The following is a 15,576-nucleotide window of genomic DNA, read 5'->3' as shown; positions in this document are numbered from 1 at the left end:
CCTCTGCTGTAGGAAGAGAGTCCTCAGAACAGCCATAAGGAAGAGGTGCTGATAACATCTGTCAAGCAAACGCCCTATTTTACTAAAAATCCACGTAGACGTCACATTTCACAAAAACGGCATCCACTGGGATCTCTCGGTCCCTTCCCATACCCAACAAAAGACAGGGGTTCTGAGGAAGAGTCCCCCTCCACACGCTAGGGCTGCCCCAGGTACCCCCAGACCCCTGGCCCAGTGCATGGAGGTGGGGTTAGTGGAACCCACGCCAGGATCCAGCCTGGGGCCTGTGCAGGGCCTTAACCGCCATCCTGGGTTAGGGACCTGCCAGGACCATGGACACGCTCGCTGCCCACAGCCCGAGCCCCAGCTGGACGCGGCTGCGGCCCCAGGAGGAGGAGACCTGAGGGTCTCAGGAGGAGGGGACCCGCAGTGGCTGCAGCCAGCCTCGCCCAGGGCCAGTGTCAGTGATGGCTGGACTTCCGCTCCAGCTCCTCCTCCTCCAGGCAGTGCCGCGGGGGCCGGGCTTTGAAGAAGTCGGAGACGTAGCGGACCTAGCAGAGGAGAGGAGGGCAGGAGCTGACTGGGCGGGGACAGGACAGGATGGGGCGGCACAGGGCAGGGAGGGGCAGTGGAGCCCAGGAGCTGAGGGGCACGGTGGCGGGGGCAGTGAGGACGGCAGAGGTGGGATCTTAGGGGAAAGATGGGAGGAGAGGGCTAGGGTCCTGGAGAGGCAGAGAGAGGGCAGGAGGGCCCCAGAGTGGGGGGTCTCTGGTCAGGGCAGGGGGTCGGGGCCCGGGAGCTCACAGTGAGGCCGGCCACCAGCGCCCCCTGCAGGAGGCCAACGAGAACATCACTCCAGTGGTGTTTGTGGTCAGACACACGGGTGTAGCCCACGTAAAGGGCAAAGGCCACCAGGAAAAACTGCACGGTGGGCCGCAGCAGCCGTGCCCACTTCCAGCACAGCCGGGCCTGCACGTAGAGCTGGGGGCCAAGAGCAGCCGTCAGCATGGGAGCCTGCCAATCCACCCCCGCCGGACGCACAGACAGTGACACTGAGGCCAAGAGCCTGGAACCTGTAGGCCCAGGGCCTCCAGTTTTTATCAACAAACCAGAAGCCCATCCACCACCACCTCCACCCACCCCGCTTTACTGAGGCCCAGGGAAGGGCCTTGGCCTCGGCTCCACAACAAGCACGTCACAGAGAAACAAACTCACCACCAAGAACATCATGCAGTACATTCCAAAGGAGGCGTGTCCAGAGTAGAAGGATAATCTGAGAAAGGAGAGCGCGGCAGGTTTCGGGAGGGCCCACACTCAGCACCTCTGCCGTCAAACACCCCCGGCCCCGGTCCCATCCTGCCATGCCTTCCAGAGTCTGGGAAGATTTCACGTAGAAACACGGCCACTGTTGGACACCATCAGTTCTTCCCTTTCCATTTCTGTGACAATGCGATAGGGTCTCGCGGTCTTTAAGGCCTCACCACAAAGATGCTGCAGGCCCTGAACACAGAACTGAGGGCAGACAACTGTGTCCAGCCAGCAGTTTCACTTTCACCGTGTTTCTTTTCAAGACTATTTTCCACCTGTGGTCACTGATACAAGGCTCACATTTTCTTTTTATATAATTTCAAGTTTTAACAAAGGACATCAACGGACAAGAGAAAAGATGGCAGATTAAGAGACTCCAAAGGTCCATCCCCCCACCCCATAAAAGCAACTAAAAAACTGACAACAACGGTAAGAATCAGATTGGTGGTGGCCGCGGAGGGAGAACAGAGCTCACTTACAAAGAACTGAGATTGTCCGGTCCTGTCTGATGGCTCCCTGGATCACTGGTCGTAAATATTTACAGCAAATGTAATGGTCACCACTGCCTGGGGCAACAGATAGCAGTTGCAGCAAACAGACTAACCAAAAAGCTTGGGAGGAAAGGCCAGGGAATGAGAAGCTCTGGAGAATAAGGGCTGGGATTCCAGAGGCCAGGGCTGGGCCTCAGGGCTCAGGAAAGACCTGAGAAGGCCCTAAGCTCTCACCTCTGGCTGACCAAGCAAGAAGTAAAGGTTAAGGCAGAGTTGTCAACTGACATGCCCCAACATAGCACACAAAGCCCGTCTGTAAAATGGAAGTTTTTTTCCCCCGGTTCCAGGTATTTAAGGACATATCTGTCCAATCGCTAGCTGATCTCTCAGCTAACAGCAGAACTTCACGGCCACTCAGACTCTACAAAATTAGTTCACAACACTCACTAAGCAAACAACCAACAACTACAACAAACAGCAGAAACAAGCCCTGGGGAGAGTAGAATCTGATTTCCAGAGTTGCTAAATTATAACATTTAAAATGCCCAGTTTTCAACAACAACAACAAAATTATACGGCATGCATGAAAAAATGCGGGAAATAGCCGGGGGAAAAAAATCTATTACTAGAAGCTGTCCCTGAGGAAGCCCAGATGTTAGACTCACTAGATAAAGACCTTTAATCTGCCATTTAAAATACGTTCAGAGAGCTAAAGGAACTGTGAGAATGATGTCTCACCTAATAGAGAACACCAAAAAGAAACAGAAGTTATAAAAAGGAAACAAATAGAAATTGTGGAGTTCAAAACTATAGTATCTGAAATAAATCACCAGGCAGAAAAAATCTGAGCAGGCAGAAGCGTGTGTGAACATGGAGATAGGTCAATCGAGACTTTTGGTCTAAGGAACAAAAAAAAAAGAATGAAGAAAAATGAATGAACCGCAGAGTCTTGTGGGACACCATCAAATGTACCAACATATATACAAATAAGAGTCTCAAAAGGAGAAGAGAGAAAGCAGCAGAAAGAATCGTTGAAGAATATTTTCATCAAATGAAAAACATCAATCTACACATCCAAAAAGCTCAATGAACTTCAAAGAGGATAAACTCGAAGAGAGCCACAAAGAGACACAGTATAATCAGGCTACCAAAAGACAGTCAAGGAGAAAATCTTGAAAGCAGCAAGAGAAGGGATTCATTGTGTACGAGGAATCTTCAGTAAGATTAGTAGCTAATTTCTTATCAGAAACTATGGAGGCCAGAAGGATGACATATTCAAAGTACTGAAAGGATAAAAACCCCTGTGAATCATGAATTCTACATCTGGCAAAATGATCCTATAAAAATAAAGGAGAAATTTAGACATTCCCAGACCAACAAGAACCAAGAAAATTCATAGCTCATACACCTACAAGCTCTACAAGAAATACTAAAGGGAGTCTTTCATGGAGGAATGAAGGATACTAGACAGTAACTCAAATCCACAAAAAAACCGTAAAAGTCACCAGTAAAAGTAATTACAAAACATAAACAGCAGTGTTAATGTATTTTGGTTTATAGTCCTGCTTTTCCCTACATGATTAAAAAAAGAAAAAACTGCACATAACTAGACTTACTGGATCATTCCACAATAAATACAAACATCTCATTATTATGTTGTACACCTGAAACTAACATAATGTTATATGGCAAATATAGCTCAATTTTTTAAAAACAGCATAAAACAGTAATTATAAATCTATGTTGATGAGCACACAATGTATAAAGATATAATTTGTGACAATAACCTCGTAAGGGGTGGGGGTGGAACTACATAGCTGCAAATATTTTGCAGAGTAAATACCTATTAACAGAAAAGGCAGTAATGGAGAAATTGAAATACAAACGAAAAAGATACAATATACAGAAAACAAATAACAAGACAAAGAACATTATATAGTGAGAAAAGGATCAATCCATCAAGAAGGTATATTGGGGCTTCCCTGGTGGCGCAGTGGTTGAGAGTCTGCCTGCCAATGCAGGGGACACGGGTTCGAGCCCTGGTCTGGGAAGATCCCACATGCCGCGGAGCGGCTGGTCCCGTGGGCCACAATTGCTGAGCCTGCGCGTCTGGAGCCTGTGCTCCGTAGCAGGAGAGGCCGCGATAGTGAGAGGCCCGCGCACCGCGATGAAGAGTGGACCCTGCTTGCCACAACTAGAGAAAGCCCTAGCACAGAAACGAAGACCCAACACAGCCATAAATAAATTAATTAATAATTGAAAAAAAATGTTTAAAAAAAAAAAAAAAAAAAAGAAGGTATATCGATAACAGTTACAAAGATATAAGCACCTAACAACAGAGCCCAAAACACATGAGGCAAAAACTGACAGAAGCTACGACGTGGGTGAACTTGGAAACACTGCAGAATCCAGACCCAAAAGGCCACAGTGTGTGATTCCGCTGATGTGAAACATCCGGAACAGGCAAATCCACAGAGACAGAGAGTGGGTTAGTGGTTGTCAGGGGCTGGGGAGGGGGCGATAGCTCATGGACATGGACTTTTTTTGTGTGATGAGAATATTCTGGAATAAGATAGCAGGGATGGATGCACAACACGGGGAATGTACTAAAAACCAACAAATTGTACCCATTAAGATGGTTAAATTGGTGAATTGTATGCTTTGTGAATTTTTATCTAATTTTTAAAGAAGGAAAATAAGGACATCAATTAAATGAAAAGTTTCCCAGTAGAGACGGTGAGAGGACAGAGCAGAAGCGTGAGGGTGGGGCCTGAAATTGAGGGGAGGTGGGTCACTCCTGACCCCTCCTGCTCTGCTCCAGGGCCCGACACCCCCGGCGCCACCTCACCCCCCTGCCTGCCGGACACAGGCCCACGGGCACCTGCAGGCCTTGCTCCTGCCCAGCGTGGAGCCTCTGCACCTTCTATAGCTGACAACTCGTCCCTCAATATCCAGCTCCCGAGGGCCCTTCTCCAGCCCCCACTCTCCTCCCCGGGTGGGGTGTCTGAAGCCCGGGCCCCCCGCAGTACCCACCTGGACTCGGTGACGTCAGCAGGGCTTCCCCTGCACACCTCCACCTGCACGTACACGGAGCAGTTGACGCGGCTCCAGTCCGGGTCACACACGGCCAGGAAGTTGGGCCGCAGCCGGCCGGCCATGTACTTGGCCAGGTCTGTCAGCGACTGGCTCACTGCACCCCCGAACAGGAACGTCCCCAGCACCTTGTAGAGGGCGGCCAGGTAGTTGTTGAAGTCGGAGCGGGAGTAGAGGCGGTCTGTGTACACCAGGTAGGCCTCCCCGGCCGACACCTGCGGGGAACAGCCGGGGACTTCAGGGCCGCTGAAAGGGGTCAGGGTGCGTGGCCTCCCTGTGGTCACTGGGGAGCTGGGAACTCCAAGGGGGCCCTCTTCCCCACAGACACCACCCCGGGCAGGACTCGACCTGCTAACGCCCCAGCCCCCGCCCTCCACGCCCCTCCTGCCTTACAAGGATGACGGTGGCGGTGATGATGACCCCGGCCATGAGCCCATGGGTGATGGTGTCTGGACGGTAGGGGTACCGGATGGAGTCATCTCCGCAGTAGAATCCTCGCTTGTACGGGGTGTTCACGAGCATCAGGATGGCGGAAGGCAGAAAGGCTGGGGTTGGGGAGAGGAAGCCGGTAGCCACGAGGTTCTCTGAGCCCCAGGGCCACACAGACGGGCCTGCGCCGGCACCGAGCGCTTGGACGCCTGCCTCAGCCTCCCTCCGGGTCTCCTCACCTCCGAGCCCACCCGAGAGCCAGGAGAAGCTTTTGTCACAGCAAATGGGAGGTCACTGCCCCATTAAACCCCCTTGTGATTCCCCGTCGTCATCAGATAAACACCAACGTCCTGCCCAGGCCCAGTGTCCACCCCCTCAAGGTCGCCCACCCCCTCCCCACCTCGCTTCCCTCCAGCCTCCTCTCTGCCCTTTGCACGAAGCCAGCAGGCAGGGCCTCTGCTCACGTCCTCCTCGCGGCCCAGAACATCTCTAACTCCTTTCCGTGCTTCTGGGAGCCCTCTCACAGCAGGAAACTTCCATTCTTCATGGTTCTTGCCTGTGTGCAACTGTGCAATCACCGTGTGATACTCGAATGATTTCCCCGGCTACACACAGCGCTCTGTGAGCACCTGGGGTTGGGGGGGGGGGGCGGCGCGGGGGGCGCACCTGTCGTGTTCAAGGCTGAGTCCCTGGAGCCTGCTGGGGCCTGGCCGAGTCCAGTGTTTAACAGGCCGGCCAGAGAGATCAGGAACACACCTCATCCACACATTGTCCCTGAACCGGCCACACGGTGACCCGACAGGCCCGGCCCAGGCCCCGGGAGCTCAGTCCAAAGTTACTTTCAGGAGCCACAAGTCATGACCGGGCCCTGCCTGGCACGGCCGCAGCCCCGGAGTCCAGAGGCCCCGCCAGCCAAGGGTGACCAAGGGCGGCTGGGGCACAGGGCTCCCTGCTCCCCAGGGTGGGTGCACAGAGACAAACCCAGGCAGGGTGCCCTTTGGCCTTGGCAGGGCAGGTGACACGTGGAAAAGGGTGTGGCTCTGCTGGGGCCTGACGACCGGAGCAGGGGGAGGGCAGGGCCAACTCCTCCTTCCAAAGGCCAAATTCAAGAGCCTCCGGGACCACCGTGTGATGGTGCTGATATAGGGAAAGACTCGGTGAAGAACACAGAGATCTGCCTCATGGAGCTGAGAGCAGCTGGGAATAAAAATAATAGGCACACGATGACCGGAATCAGGGAGGTGGCTGCAGCCTTCAGTAGGGTGTCGGGGAGGCCACACAGGGAAGGTGCCTTAAAGGAAGAAGTACAGGGGAGACCTGGGGAAGAACATCCCCCAGAGGGGTGGCCAGTGCCAAGGCCAGAGATGGGCCTGAGCCTGGAGAGCAGAGTGCTGGGGAGAGGGGCTCTGCGGGGGGGGGGGGGGCAGGGGTCTCAGGAGGGTTGCAGCAGAGGGAGGGAGCATGTTTCCAAAAGACCTCTCTGGCCAGGGTGGAGGCCTAAGAGGAGAGGCTGAGAAACCCCATGGCCTGAGCAGGGCAGGGGCTCCCATGGGGGCCCGGGCATCAAGTCAGCCCCCCACCTCCTGTCCCCAAGCCCCAGCCCTCCCCCTTGGAGATTCGGGCACCCCCGATCAGAACTGGAGCTGGGCTCTCCCGGGATTCAGGGCGCAGAGCTCAGAGCACAGGAATGGAGTCTCCCTGTGCCTGGGCCGCGCCAGCTCAGATGTCCCCACAGCAGACACCAACAGAGCCTCCCTGCCCTGGTGTCAACCCCTGGTGTTTTCCCCAGGGCCCCTGTCACCATCTAAGACTGAACTGTTCGTGTCCTGAAGCTTCTAGACTGGGAGCTGGCTCTGCCCGGGCCCCCAGCACCTGGCACATGGCAGCTGCACCCAACCTAATCTAAGCTCCAACCCCTCTCCCCCGCTGCTGTGTGACCTCCAGCGGGCACCTGAACATCTCTGGGTGGAAACTGGGGAGCATAACAGCACTCCCTCATAGGCTGATTGGAGAAAAAGGTTTAATTATTTGCATGCTGCTTAGTGCCTGGCATACAAGTCAGTGCCACACAAATGTTTAAATAAATAAGTGCTCAGGAAACGATGCCCAGGGTTGGCAGACACCACCTGGGGACCTCCAGTTGCCACCTGGCGCATCCCAAAAGGGGTCTCTTCTAAGACATGGGAGGAGAGCCTGGCCTCTGCCAGCAGTCAGGGCAGACCCCCCGGTCCCCAGCGGAGGAGCAGGAGCCAGACTGGGGGTAGGGCAGTTTAGGCTGGAGGGGCCCCTCCCTGCGCCGAGGGTAGAATTCCGGGCCCATTGTCCGCACAGCCCCGGAGCAAACACACAGCCTTTGTTTCCGGGACCCTGGAGGAGAGGCGGGGAGGGGGCCTCTGCCCCCAGCTTGGCCCGCAAACCCGCCCGACAGGTTTGGCCCGCGCCACGCCGAGGCCCCCAGTTCCACAACAGCCTGCGGCCCAGTCCTTCTCCCGGCTCTCCTGGGCCCGAGCGAGGAGGGCGACGGGGCGCGGGTTCGAATCCCACCACTGCCCGTGCGCCCCCAGCCAGGGCTCCGCCCTCCCAGAGCCCACTGGACCAGCCGACCCAAGGTGTGGGGTGGAGGGCCTCCCGGGGCGACCCGCGGCCGCGCCCCCCGCCCGGCCCGCCCGAGCCCAGCCGACGCCCGCGTGAATCACCGCCCCGGGCAGGGCGGGAGGGGGAGGCATGAGCGGCCCCCGGCAGCGACTTCCTGCTGCCGCGGGCGGGGGACACCGACCCCCTCCGACCGGGGATGCGCGGGGGAAACTGAAGCCTGCGAGGGCGCGCGCGGGCGCCGGGGCACGCGGGGCGGGGGCGCGTTGCTCGATCCGCGGCCCGAGGGTCCTCCCCCGGCTGCCCCCACCTCCAGGGGGCCTCCGAGAGGTAGCGCCGCTGCAGCCCCCAGCCCGTCCTACAAAACTTTGCGGGGACCGGGGATGGGCCCGCCTCGGAAAGGGTCCTCCCACACACACCCGGGTCCCCGCGGCTCTTACCGACCAGCACGCACAGCACGTCGAGCAGCACGAAGACCCACCTCCGCTCCATGCCGCCCGCGACCCCCGGCGCCCGTCCCAGCGCGTCCCGTCGCGTCCCAGCCGGGCCGCGGGATCACATGGCCGGGGAGCCTGGCCCAACCCGGGAGGGGCGGGCAGGACAGGGGAGCGGAGGGCGGGGCGGAGCCTCCGAGGGGAGGGGGCGGACTCTGCCCCCGCCCCGCCCGATGCGCGCGGGGAGGAGGGGCGTGGGGAGAGCGCGGGGGTGGCAGGGGAACAGTGTCGGTACGAGACCCGCGGCAGGAGGGGCTGCGGGTCTCCGAGCTGCGGGGGGGAAGGGGGGGTCGTCGGCGCCCAGCACTCCCCCCGCCCCCCGCCGGGAGGCTGAGGCTCAGGGACAGCCAGTCCGGGGTCACCCCGGAGCGTCCGCGTCTGGCCGCACGCCCCGGTCACCCACGGATTGGGTCGGCTGAGTCGGGGGTCGGGAGAAGGAACGGACAAACGAAGGAATGAGTGAGGGGTGAACGGACAGGCCAGCAGGAAGGGGTGTGGAGGAGGACGGAGCTCGGGCTCCCGCAGGCTGCGCCTCGGTTTCCTCTTTGGGGCACTGAGCTCCTGTGTGCCTGTCTGAACACGTCTGAATCAGGAAGTGCCTACAAATAGATGGGGGGTGTCACGGCTTAACTGCAGGGTTTTTTTTTCTTTCCTCCTGATGCTTAAAATCCTGGCAGCCCTTCCATCCCTGGCATTGGAAAGAAAGTTCCTCAACGCCCACCCTGTTTGTGCCAGGCCCTGCTCCTGGGTGGCACACCTCCTACCCCCTTTTACAGGGAGCAAATCGTGCGGGCGGTAGGAACTTGCCCGCACGCTAGGAAGGGTAGGGTTAGGGTCTGTGCCCTGCACGCCCACCTGGTCCCGAGGCAGCCCTGAGCTGGGAGGCGAAGGAGGTCCACACACCCACATGGGATCCTTGGGGCTGGAACCAAATGAGAGGCCTTGGGGAGTGTCACCACCTCCTGGAGAGCCCTGCCTGGACCTGGCGAGACACAAGGGAGGTTCTGCCACTCTCTCAAGGTCACACAGTGGCAAGAGGCAGGGCTGGGGTTTGAACCCAAGCAGCCTGGCCCCAGCCCCACCCCCAAACCACGTTCACCGGCCCACCCCCTCCAACAATCTTAAAACAGAAAGATGTTTCCCGGCTTTATTTTAGAGATGAAGGAAGCCGCTTCCAGAGAGGGGCATCCCCCGGCCCAAGGTCAAGCAGCTGAGACGTGAACTCAGAGTCCCCGACCCTGCTTCCTGGGAGGATGAACAGACGCCTGCACCGTGGGGGGAGTGGGGGTTGGGAGAGAGCCAAGGTGTGGGGTGGGGGGCGCCAATGCACAGCTGATCTGTGGCTCCTCCACCATTGGCCAGACGGTGGGGTTGAGGGGGGTGTCTCTGGGCCGAGGCCCCTGAACCCCAGAACAACTTTCCCTAAGCAGGCCATCAGACACCGCCCCCCCCCCAACACACACTCAAAATAAGTCAGCCCACCCCCAGGACATAACAAGGTTCTGCATGGAAGCTGCTGGAGCTGGATTTTCCGCCCGCGGCGTGGCGGAGACAGTGCGGAAAGCACATCCCAGCAACCCTCCTTTCCAGCCGCACACCCTGAGGAGTTGGGAAGGCACATCCTAAAAATGCAGCTTCCTCCCTCACCCCCAGACTTTCTCCAAGGCTTCCAGAAGAATCAAATTACTTGCCCGGAGGATTTTTCTCTGTCTGAGCAGGGGTGGGGCTGTCGCCAGGGAGCAGTTTCGGGCTCAGGGGGATCCAGCAGCCCTGGACTCCTGCCAGCGTGGCCCCGCACTGGGAAGGCTCCGGCTCTGTCCACTGGCTCCTCCTGCTGTAATCACAGGGAGGGGTGGGCCCTGTCATTCATTCATCCGTTCATTCATTCACGCAACGGAATTATACGTGTGAAGGTACCTGGCATACAAGTTACACGAATGTTAGCCGGCGTCATTATCGTGGCACTTCTTTCACTTTAGCCTTGTGGCAATCGGGTGACTACTCCTCTCTGTGTAGTCGTGACACTTTCAGTTTAGGTAGGGAAGGTGCAACATGATACTGGCATCAATGAAATGTGGGGTTCTTTATTAAGCACCTACTGCGTGCCGGGCGGGGCCAGCCAAAGAGGAGTGTGGTGGGGCCCGACCTGGGTGGAGACCGTGGGGTTGAACACGGGAGGCTCCCGCGGGCAGAGACTGGGTGGGATGGAGCATGGCCTGTTCCTGACGAGCTGGGAGACCAAGTGGCTGAAGGGAGAGCATGCGGCTGGAGCAGATGTGGCCACCCTCCCCTCCCTGCTGACCTGTCTCACCCTGCCCTTAAAATACCTGGACGGGCTCAAGATCAAAATGTGGTGAGGGCAGCAAGGATTATGATCAGGGTTAAAATTCCGGCTAGCTGGGGAATCCCCCTGGGACCAGCAAGGCCCGCCCCGGGGCGGGGGGGGGGGGGGGGCCGGGCTCGGTGGCATGATGTAACCGAGCCCCTAGTTGGGGCCCGAGCCTCACCTGTGTCTCCTGGAGACTGGGCCTCCCATTGTGCCTGGCGGTCACCGCTGCCTCACCCCACCTGAGGGGCCCAGGCTTGTCTCAAGGAAGAGGTGCTGGGCGTGGGCAGAAAGGTGCTGGCACACAGTAGGTGCCAACTGAGTGCAGCCTGCAGCCCCGCCTCTCTCTGCACATCTCACGGGGCTCAGGCCACCCTGGAGTCAGCTCCTTGACACGGGCCTCACTCCCTGCCGAGGGTCCTGGAGCCCAGGCTGTGCCGCAGGTGGCTGTGCCGGGTGCGTCCAGGCAGGGAAGGCTAAGCGGGCAGTCGGCGCCTCAGTCTCTCCATCTGCACGATGGGCACAGGCCAGCACCCGCCCTGGGGTCATAGTGAAGTGCTTAACCAGTGGCCTGCCCCGCTAGGAAGCACTAGACAGAATGGTGGAGGTGGGCACCTAAGGTGGGCTTCCGTCAGAACCCAGCGTCAATCCACCCAGAATCCCAGAACCGCGTTGCTCCCAGGACTCCGCCACCCCTCAAGGGCGCACTACCTTCCAGTCGGGGACAGGGTGACCTTCCCAGTTTAGCACTGAGTTCCCATCCGGAAGCCCCAGTCCCAGTGACGTCGCCCCTCGTGCAGGCCACCCCGACCTCACGGCCCCCTCCCCACCCCTCCTGTGCTCTCAGACTGTATCTGCCGACCCCCAGGCTTGAGCCCCAGGAGGCAGGCCAGCACAGACCCGGCGCTCAGTCACTGCTTCTGAATGAGGGTGAGCCCATGAGCAACGAACAGCCCAGGGGCCAGAGCCCAAACTCTCGCAGGATCACAGCCGTGCGAGACGGTCACAGAGCCGTCTTCACGAGACCTGGTCTCCACCTACTTCTCAAGAAACGAGGGAAGACTGGGCAGGTCACACCATCGAGCATGCTGTCAAGCTCCCACCGCACCCCTCCGTCCCTGCCCGCAAAGCCACAGGCCCGGGTCCTTCAGGCAGGTTATGACTGATGAGGAAAAGTGACACAGGCGGCACAGGAGGGCCAGGGAGTCCTCCAAACCTCAGAGGCCAAGAACCCCCTTTCCGTGACCCCACCACTGTCCTGTGTGTCGCCCAGTAGGGACAGCCCACCGGAGCAGGGGCTGAGTTCACTTCCCAAGTAATCACCATGGAGCTCAATCCCAAGTCTCCTCTGAGCAAGGGCTGCGGCTCCAACTACGGGGGGCGGGGGCTGTGTGAGCAGGCATCGGACGCCCGCAGACGCCTCCACACTCCAGCTCTGGAGGCACCACTGCCCACCCTCCAATTCTGCTTCGGGGGGGAGGGTTACTCCAGGGGCTGGCTTGGCCAAGCCCCACCCACTGGACCCCCGAGATAGGGAGGCGCTACAGGCTCCAGTCAGCCCCCAGACCGGTGGGACGGGAGCGGCCTCTGCTGGACAAAACCACAGCCCAGCCCCGACCTCTGGACATTCACAGGGTGTCCGATGTGCCAGGCGCCCAGGTTCCATATCCTTATAGCAACCCAGCAATAGGGCTGCCAGATTCAACGAAGACATGCACAGGACTCCATTAAATCTGAATCCCAGATAAGCGACAAATCACTTGTTACCATAAGTGCGTCCCAAATGTGATATGGGATATACTTACACTGAAATATCTGTCTACCTGTGATTCAAATCTAACTGGGTGTCCACTATTTCATCTGGCAGCCCCATCCCAGAACCACAAACCAGGAAAACAAGAACTGTGGGGACAGAAGGGTTGGCTCAACAGTGGGGTCGGGTCTGGACAGCCCAGTCCCACTCCAGAGCCCAGGGTCCTGGGCCAGGGAGGCCGAGGCCCCAGCCCAGGGCTGTCAGCTTGTGGCCACCTCCTCCGTCCCCCTCCCAACCCCGGGAGCTGCCTGTGGGTCCAGCCTCCAGTGTGGCCCTGGCTGATGCCAGGCTCCTTCAGCAGAGGGGCTGGAATCAGGGTCACCTGATTCCATGCCATGGAATCCTGGCATGTCCCCTGGGAAGGCCCCTCAAACCAAGCACCCGGTATGGTTAGAATGTAGGTCACAAAAGAGCTCTACTGCCCCTGTGTAGAGTGGAGAAAACCCTGGACAACCTGGAAAACAGTAATAGAAGTACAACGACACTTCACTTTGTAAGAAGCCCATCCCAGGGGCTGTGCAGGTGTCCCCTACCACCGGGGACGGAACGGGGGACCTGGGTGTGGTGCGGTGCAGCTGGCAACTCTGCCCTCGGGTCTGGGATGGAAACGAGTGGACCTGCAGGCAGGCAGGGTCTGGCTCACCATCAAGACCCCTGAACCAGAGGTGGACAGCACATCACCTCCCGCTCCACTTTCAGGGCCTCTTTGGACACGACGTCCAGCGATAACCAACAGTACGGAAGGTTCCTGGTCAGCAGATGATGCCCCTGAGGGAAGCGACGGTCACTCTGCACCAGCTCAGGAGCGTCGGAGGCCCCTGCTACCTTGCAAGCAGATTTCCAGTCCCCGGGCCTAGAGGGACAGCCTCCTTCGCCTGGCCCTACACTGCCCCCTGGCCCCACTGCTGACGCCACTCCTGTGGGCCCAGCTGCCACCCTTCCTGCCCACGTGCTCTGTGCTCCTGTCACTCCTCCCCCTGGAACGCCGGCCCCTCCCTGTGAGGCCTGTCGGACCACGTGAGGGGAGGAGGTGGCCCCCGCCGAGCCAATCTGAAGACCCCTCCTGCCCCGCCAGAGTTACTAGTGTGGTTATGGGTACAAGACCCAGAAACAAGGCTCACCCAACCTTCCGCAGGGACCACAGACTGAGGGTGGCCGCCTCGGTCACCACAAGGGGCCATGTGCCCAGGCATGACAGTAAGAAGCAGCAGAAGGAAGAGAAGCAGTAAACACCGCAGTGACGCTGACACTTGACTCCTGAACCCACTCCCGTCCACGGGCATCCCTGGACGGCGCCACGAGCGGGACTCCCGTAGCCTTGTGCCAGGCGCTAACATTCTGAAAACCGAGGCAGACAGACACCAACGCGGTTACGGCCAGGAAGGCCTGCAGAGCAGCAGCCACGGCCACAGGGAGGCCGGGCAGGGCACTGGCAAGATCTGAGCCGACACTAAGCAAGAGACTCCTTTAAAACAACCACAGGAATGGGAGACGCTGTGACCCATACCATGGGAAAACAGTTAAGAGATGTGTGTCCAGGAATAGCCCAGATGGTGAACTATCCAAAGGTTTAAAGTAACTATTATAAAAAGGATAAAGAACGTACAAGAAAAAAATTGGAGAATTTCAGCAAAAATATAGAAAAAAAACAACTGCAAATACTAGAATCAAAATATACAGCATGTGCGTCACAGACGCAGTGGGACGGGCCAGGTGGCAGCCTGGAGCAGTGGAAGGAGGGATAGGGAGCAAGGACGGGTCCAGACACAGAGGGAGGGCAGGACGACACATGCAGAGTCTGCGGACGACGACAGGGGTCTGCTGAGTAACCAGGGACCCAGGAGCAGAGTCCAGAAGGGGCAGCAGAAATACCTGACACATGACGGCCAGGAAGCCCCCCAGCGATGAAAGGCATCAACCCTCAGGTCCAAGGAGCTCCATGTAGGAAACACCAGGCGCAACACATCCAAACATACAGAGAAAATCACGGTAGGAAAAAAAAGACATCGTACTTCGGGAACACAAGTGAAAATGCCAAATTTCTCGTCAGAAACAAGAGAACCCAGGAATAAATGGAACATCTTAAAAATGCCGAAAGAAAAAAAGGAAACCTAGAATCTTCTACCAAGTTGAAAAGAAAAGTAGTGCTTGAAAAACCAAGGAGGGGTACGGACATTTTCAGCCAACCAGCGCGAAGAGCACACTGCGCAGACTCACCTCCCGCCGCAGGAGGGTGAGCCTGCCTTTGGGGGCCGTGGGAAGCGCCTGTTGGGACGGTCCCGGCAGCCCCAAGCGCTGCGGGGCCGGCCAGCCTCAGGCAGGGGCGCACGGACGGGCAGCCACCCTGGAGGTTCCCACAAAAGCACAGGGGAACCGCCGCGCGGTCCAGCCCCTGGGTGTTCACCAAACACACACCTGCACACGAGGGGCTTACGGGCGCTGTGTCTACCGCCACCACACCGGGGACACCGAGGCGCCCTCGGGCAGGCGAGCGGAGCAACGCCACAGTCCGTTCCAGAAAACACACAGTTACTCAGCACGAAGAAGTAAGTGAACAACGAAGCCACGAACAGCCACGGAGGAACCTTAAACACACTGAGCGGGGCAAGAAGCCGGCCTGGAGAGGCCACTTACTGAGAGAGGAGGAAACCAGAGGATAGCAAACGCCACCTCTGAAGCACTGAAAGCGTGAACACAGAAAACTCCGTCACAACCATTCCAATCCCTCCCGTCCCATCCAAACGCCCCGGGCTCCCACGCTGACACAGCCAGCTCTGCTGGGACTGAGCCCCGACTCCACACACCCAGCACGACTGGCCCCGGAGCCTCCTCCTCCACTCGGCCTCCCTCCCAGTCCAGGCGGCCCTCACCCCAGCCCGTGCACAGTCTCCACAGGGGCTGCCGTCTCCGCCCCACCAGTCTTCGGGCCCCTGCCCCGCACGTGTGAGGCCCCAGCCTCGCCCTCACGTGCGCTCACAGGCAGGCCTGTCCCCGTCAGGGTCCAGCTTGAAAGTCACCTCCACTTGCCCG

The 15,576-nt window shown here is 58.4% G+C and overlaps 1 protein-coding gene across 4 annotated transcripts; it reads right to left on the bottom strand.

Moving 5' to 3' along the window:
- Positions 1–374: 374 nt before the first annotated feature.
- On the bottom strand, positions 375–8,485 carry PLPP2 (phospholipid phosphatase 2). Of its 4 annotated transcripts, none has more exons than XM_059919058.1 (6): positions 8,354–8,485; positions 5,286–5,437; positions 4,833–5,107; positions 1,216–1,273; positions 805–981; positions 375–551 (listed from the first exon to the last, which is right to left on the bottom strand). In XM_059919058.1, exons 1-6 carry the CDS (start codon positions 8,403–8,405, stop codon positions 462–464), a joined length of 804 nt encoding a protein of 267 aa, XP_059775041.1. In that variant the 5' UTR covers positions 8,406–8,485; the 3' UTR covers positions 375–461. The 4 variants fall into 4 exon arrangements, with proteins under 4 accessions (XP_059775041.1, XP_059775042.1, XP_059775045.1 ...); XM_059919059.1 differs by having other exon boundaries at positions 8,395–8,475; XM_059919062.1 differs by lacking the exon at positions 8,354–8,485 and adding an exon at positions 5,786–5,866.
- Positions 8,486–15,576: the final 7,091 nt, after the last annotated feature.

The sequence above is a fragment of the Balaenoptera ricei genome, chromosome 3, assembly GCF_028023285.1.
Source record: "Balaenoptera ricei isolate mBalRic1 chromosome 3, mBalRic1.hap2, whole genome shotgun sequence".
NCBI classification, from domain to species: domain Eukaryota; kingdom Metazoa; phylum Chordata; class Mammalia; order Artiodactyla; family Balaenopteridae; genus Balaenoptera; species Balaenoptera ricei.
Note: the sequence above shows the minus strand (reverse complement) of the source record. Positions and strands in the feature narration are given on the sequence as shown.

What these genes read in the sequence shown, in the direction of transcription:
- PLPP2 (XM_059919058.1), bottom strand. Translation starts at nt 8,405, where the DNA reads ATGGAGCGGAGGTGGGTCTTCGTGCTGCTCGACGTGCTGTGCGTGCTG. An exon ending in CGTGCTGTGCGTGCTGGTCG is followed by an intron (nt 5,438 to 8,353) that starts GTAAGAGCCGCG and finishes CCCCAACCCCAG; the next exon opens with CCTTTCTGCCTTCCGCCATC. An exon ending in TCACCGCCACCGTCATCCTT is followed by an intron (nt 5,108 to 5,285) that starts GTAAGGCAGGAG and finishes TGTTCCCCGCAG; the next exon opens with GTGTCGGCCGGGGAGGCCTA.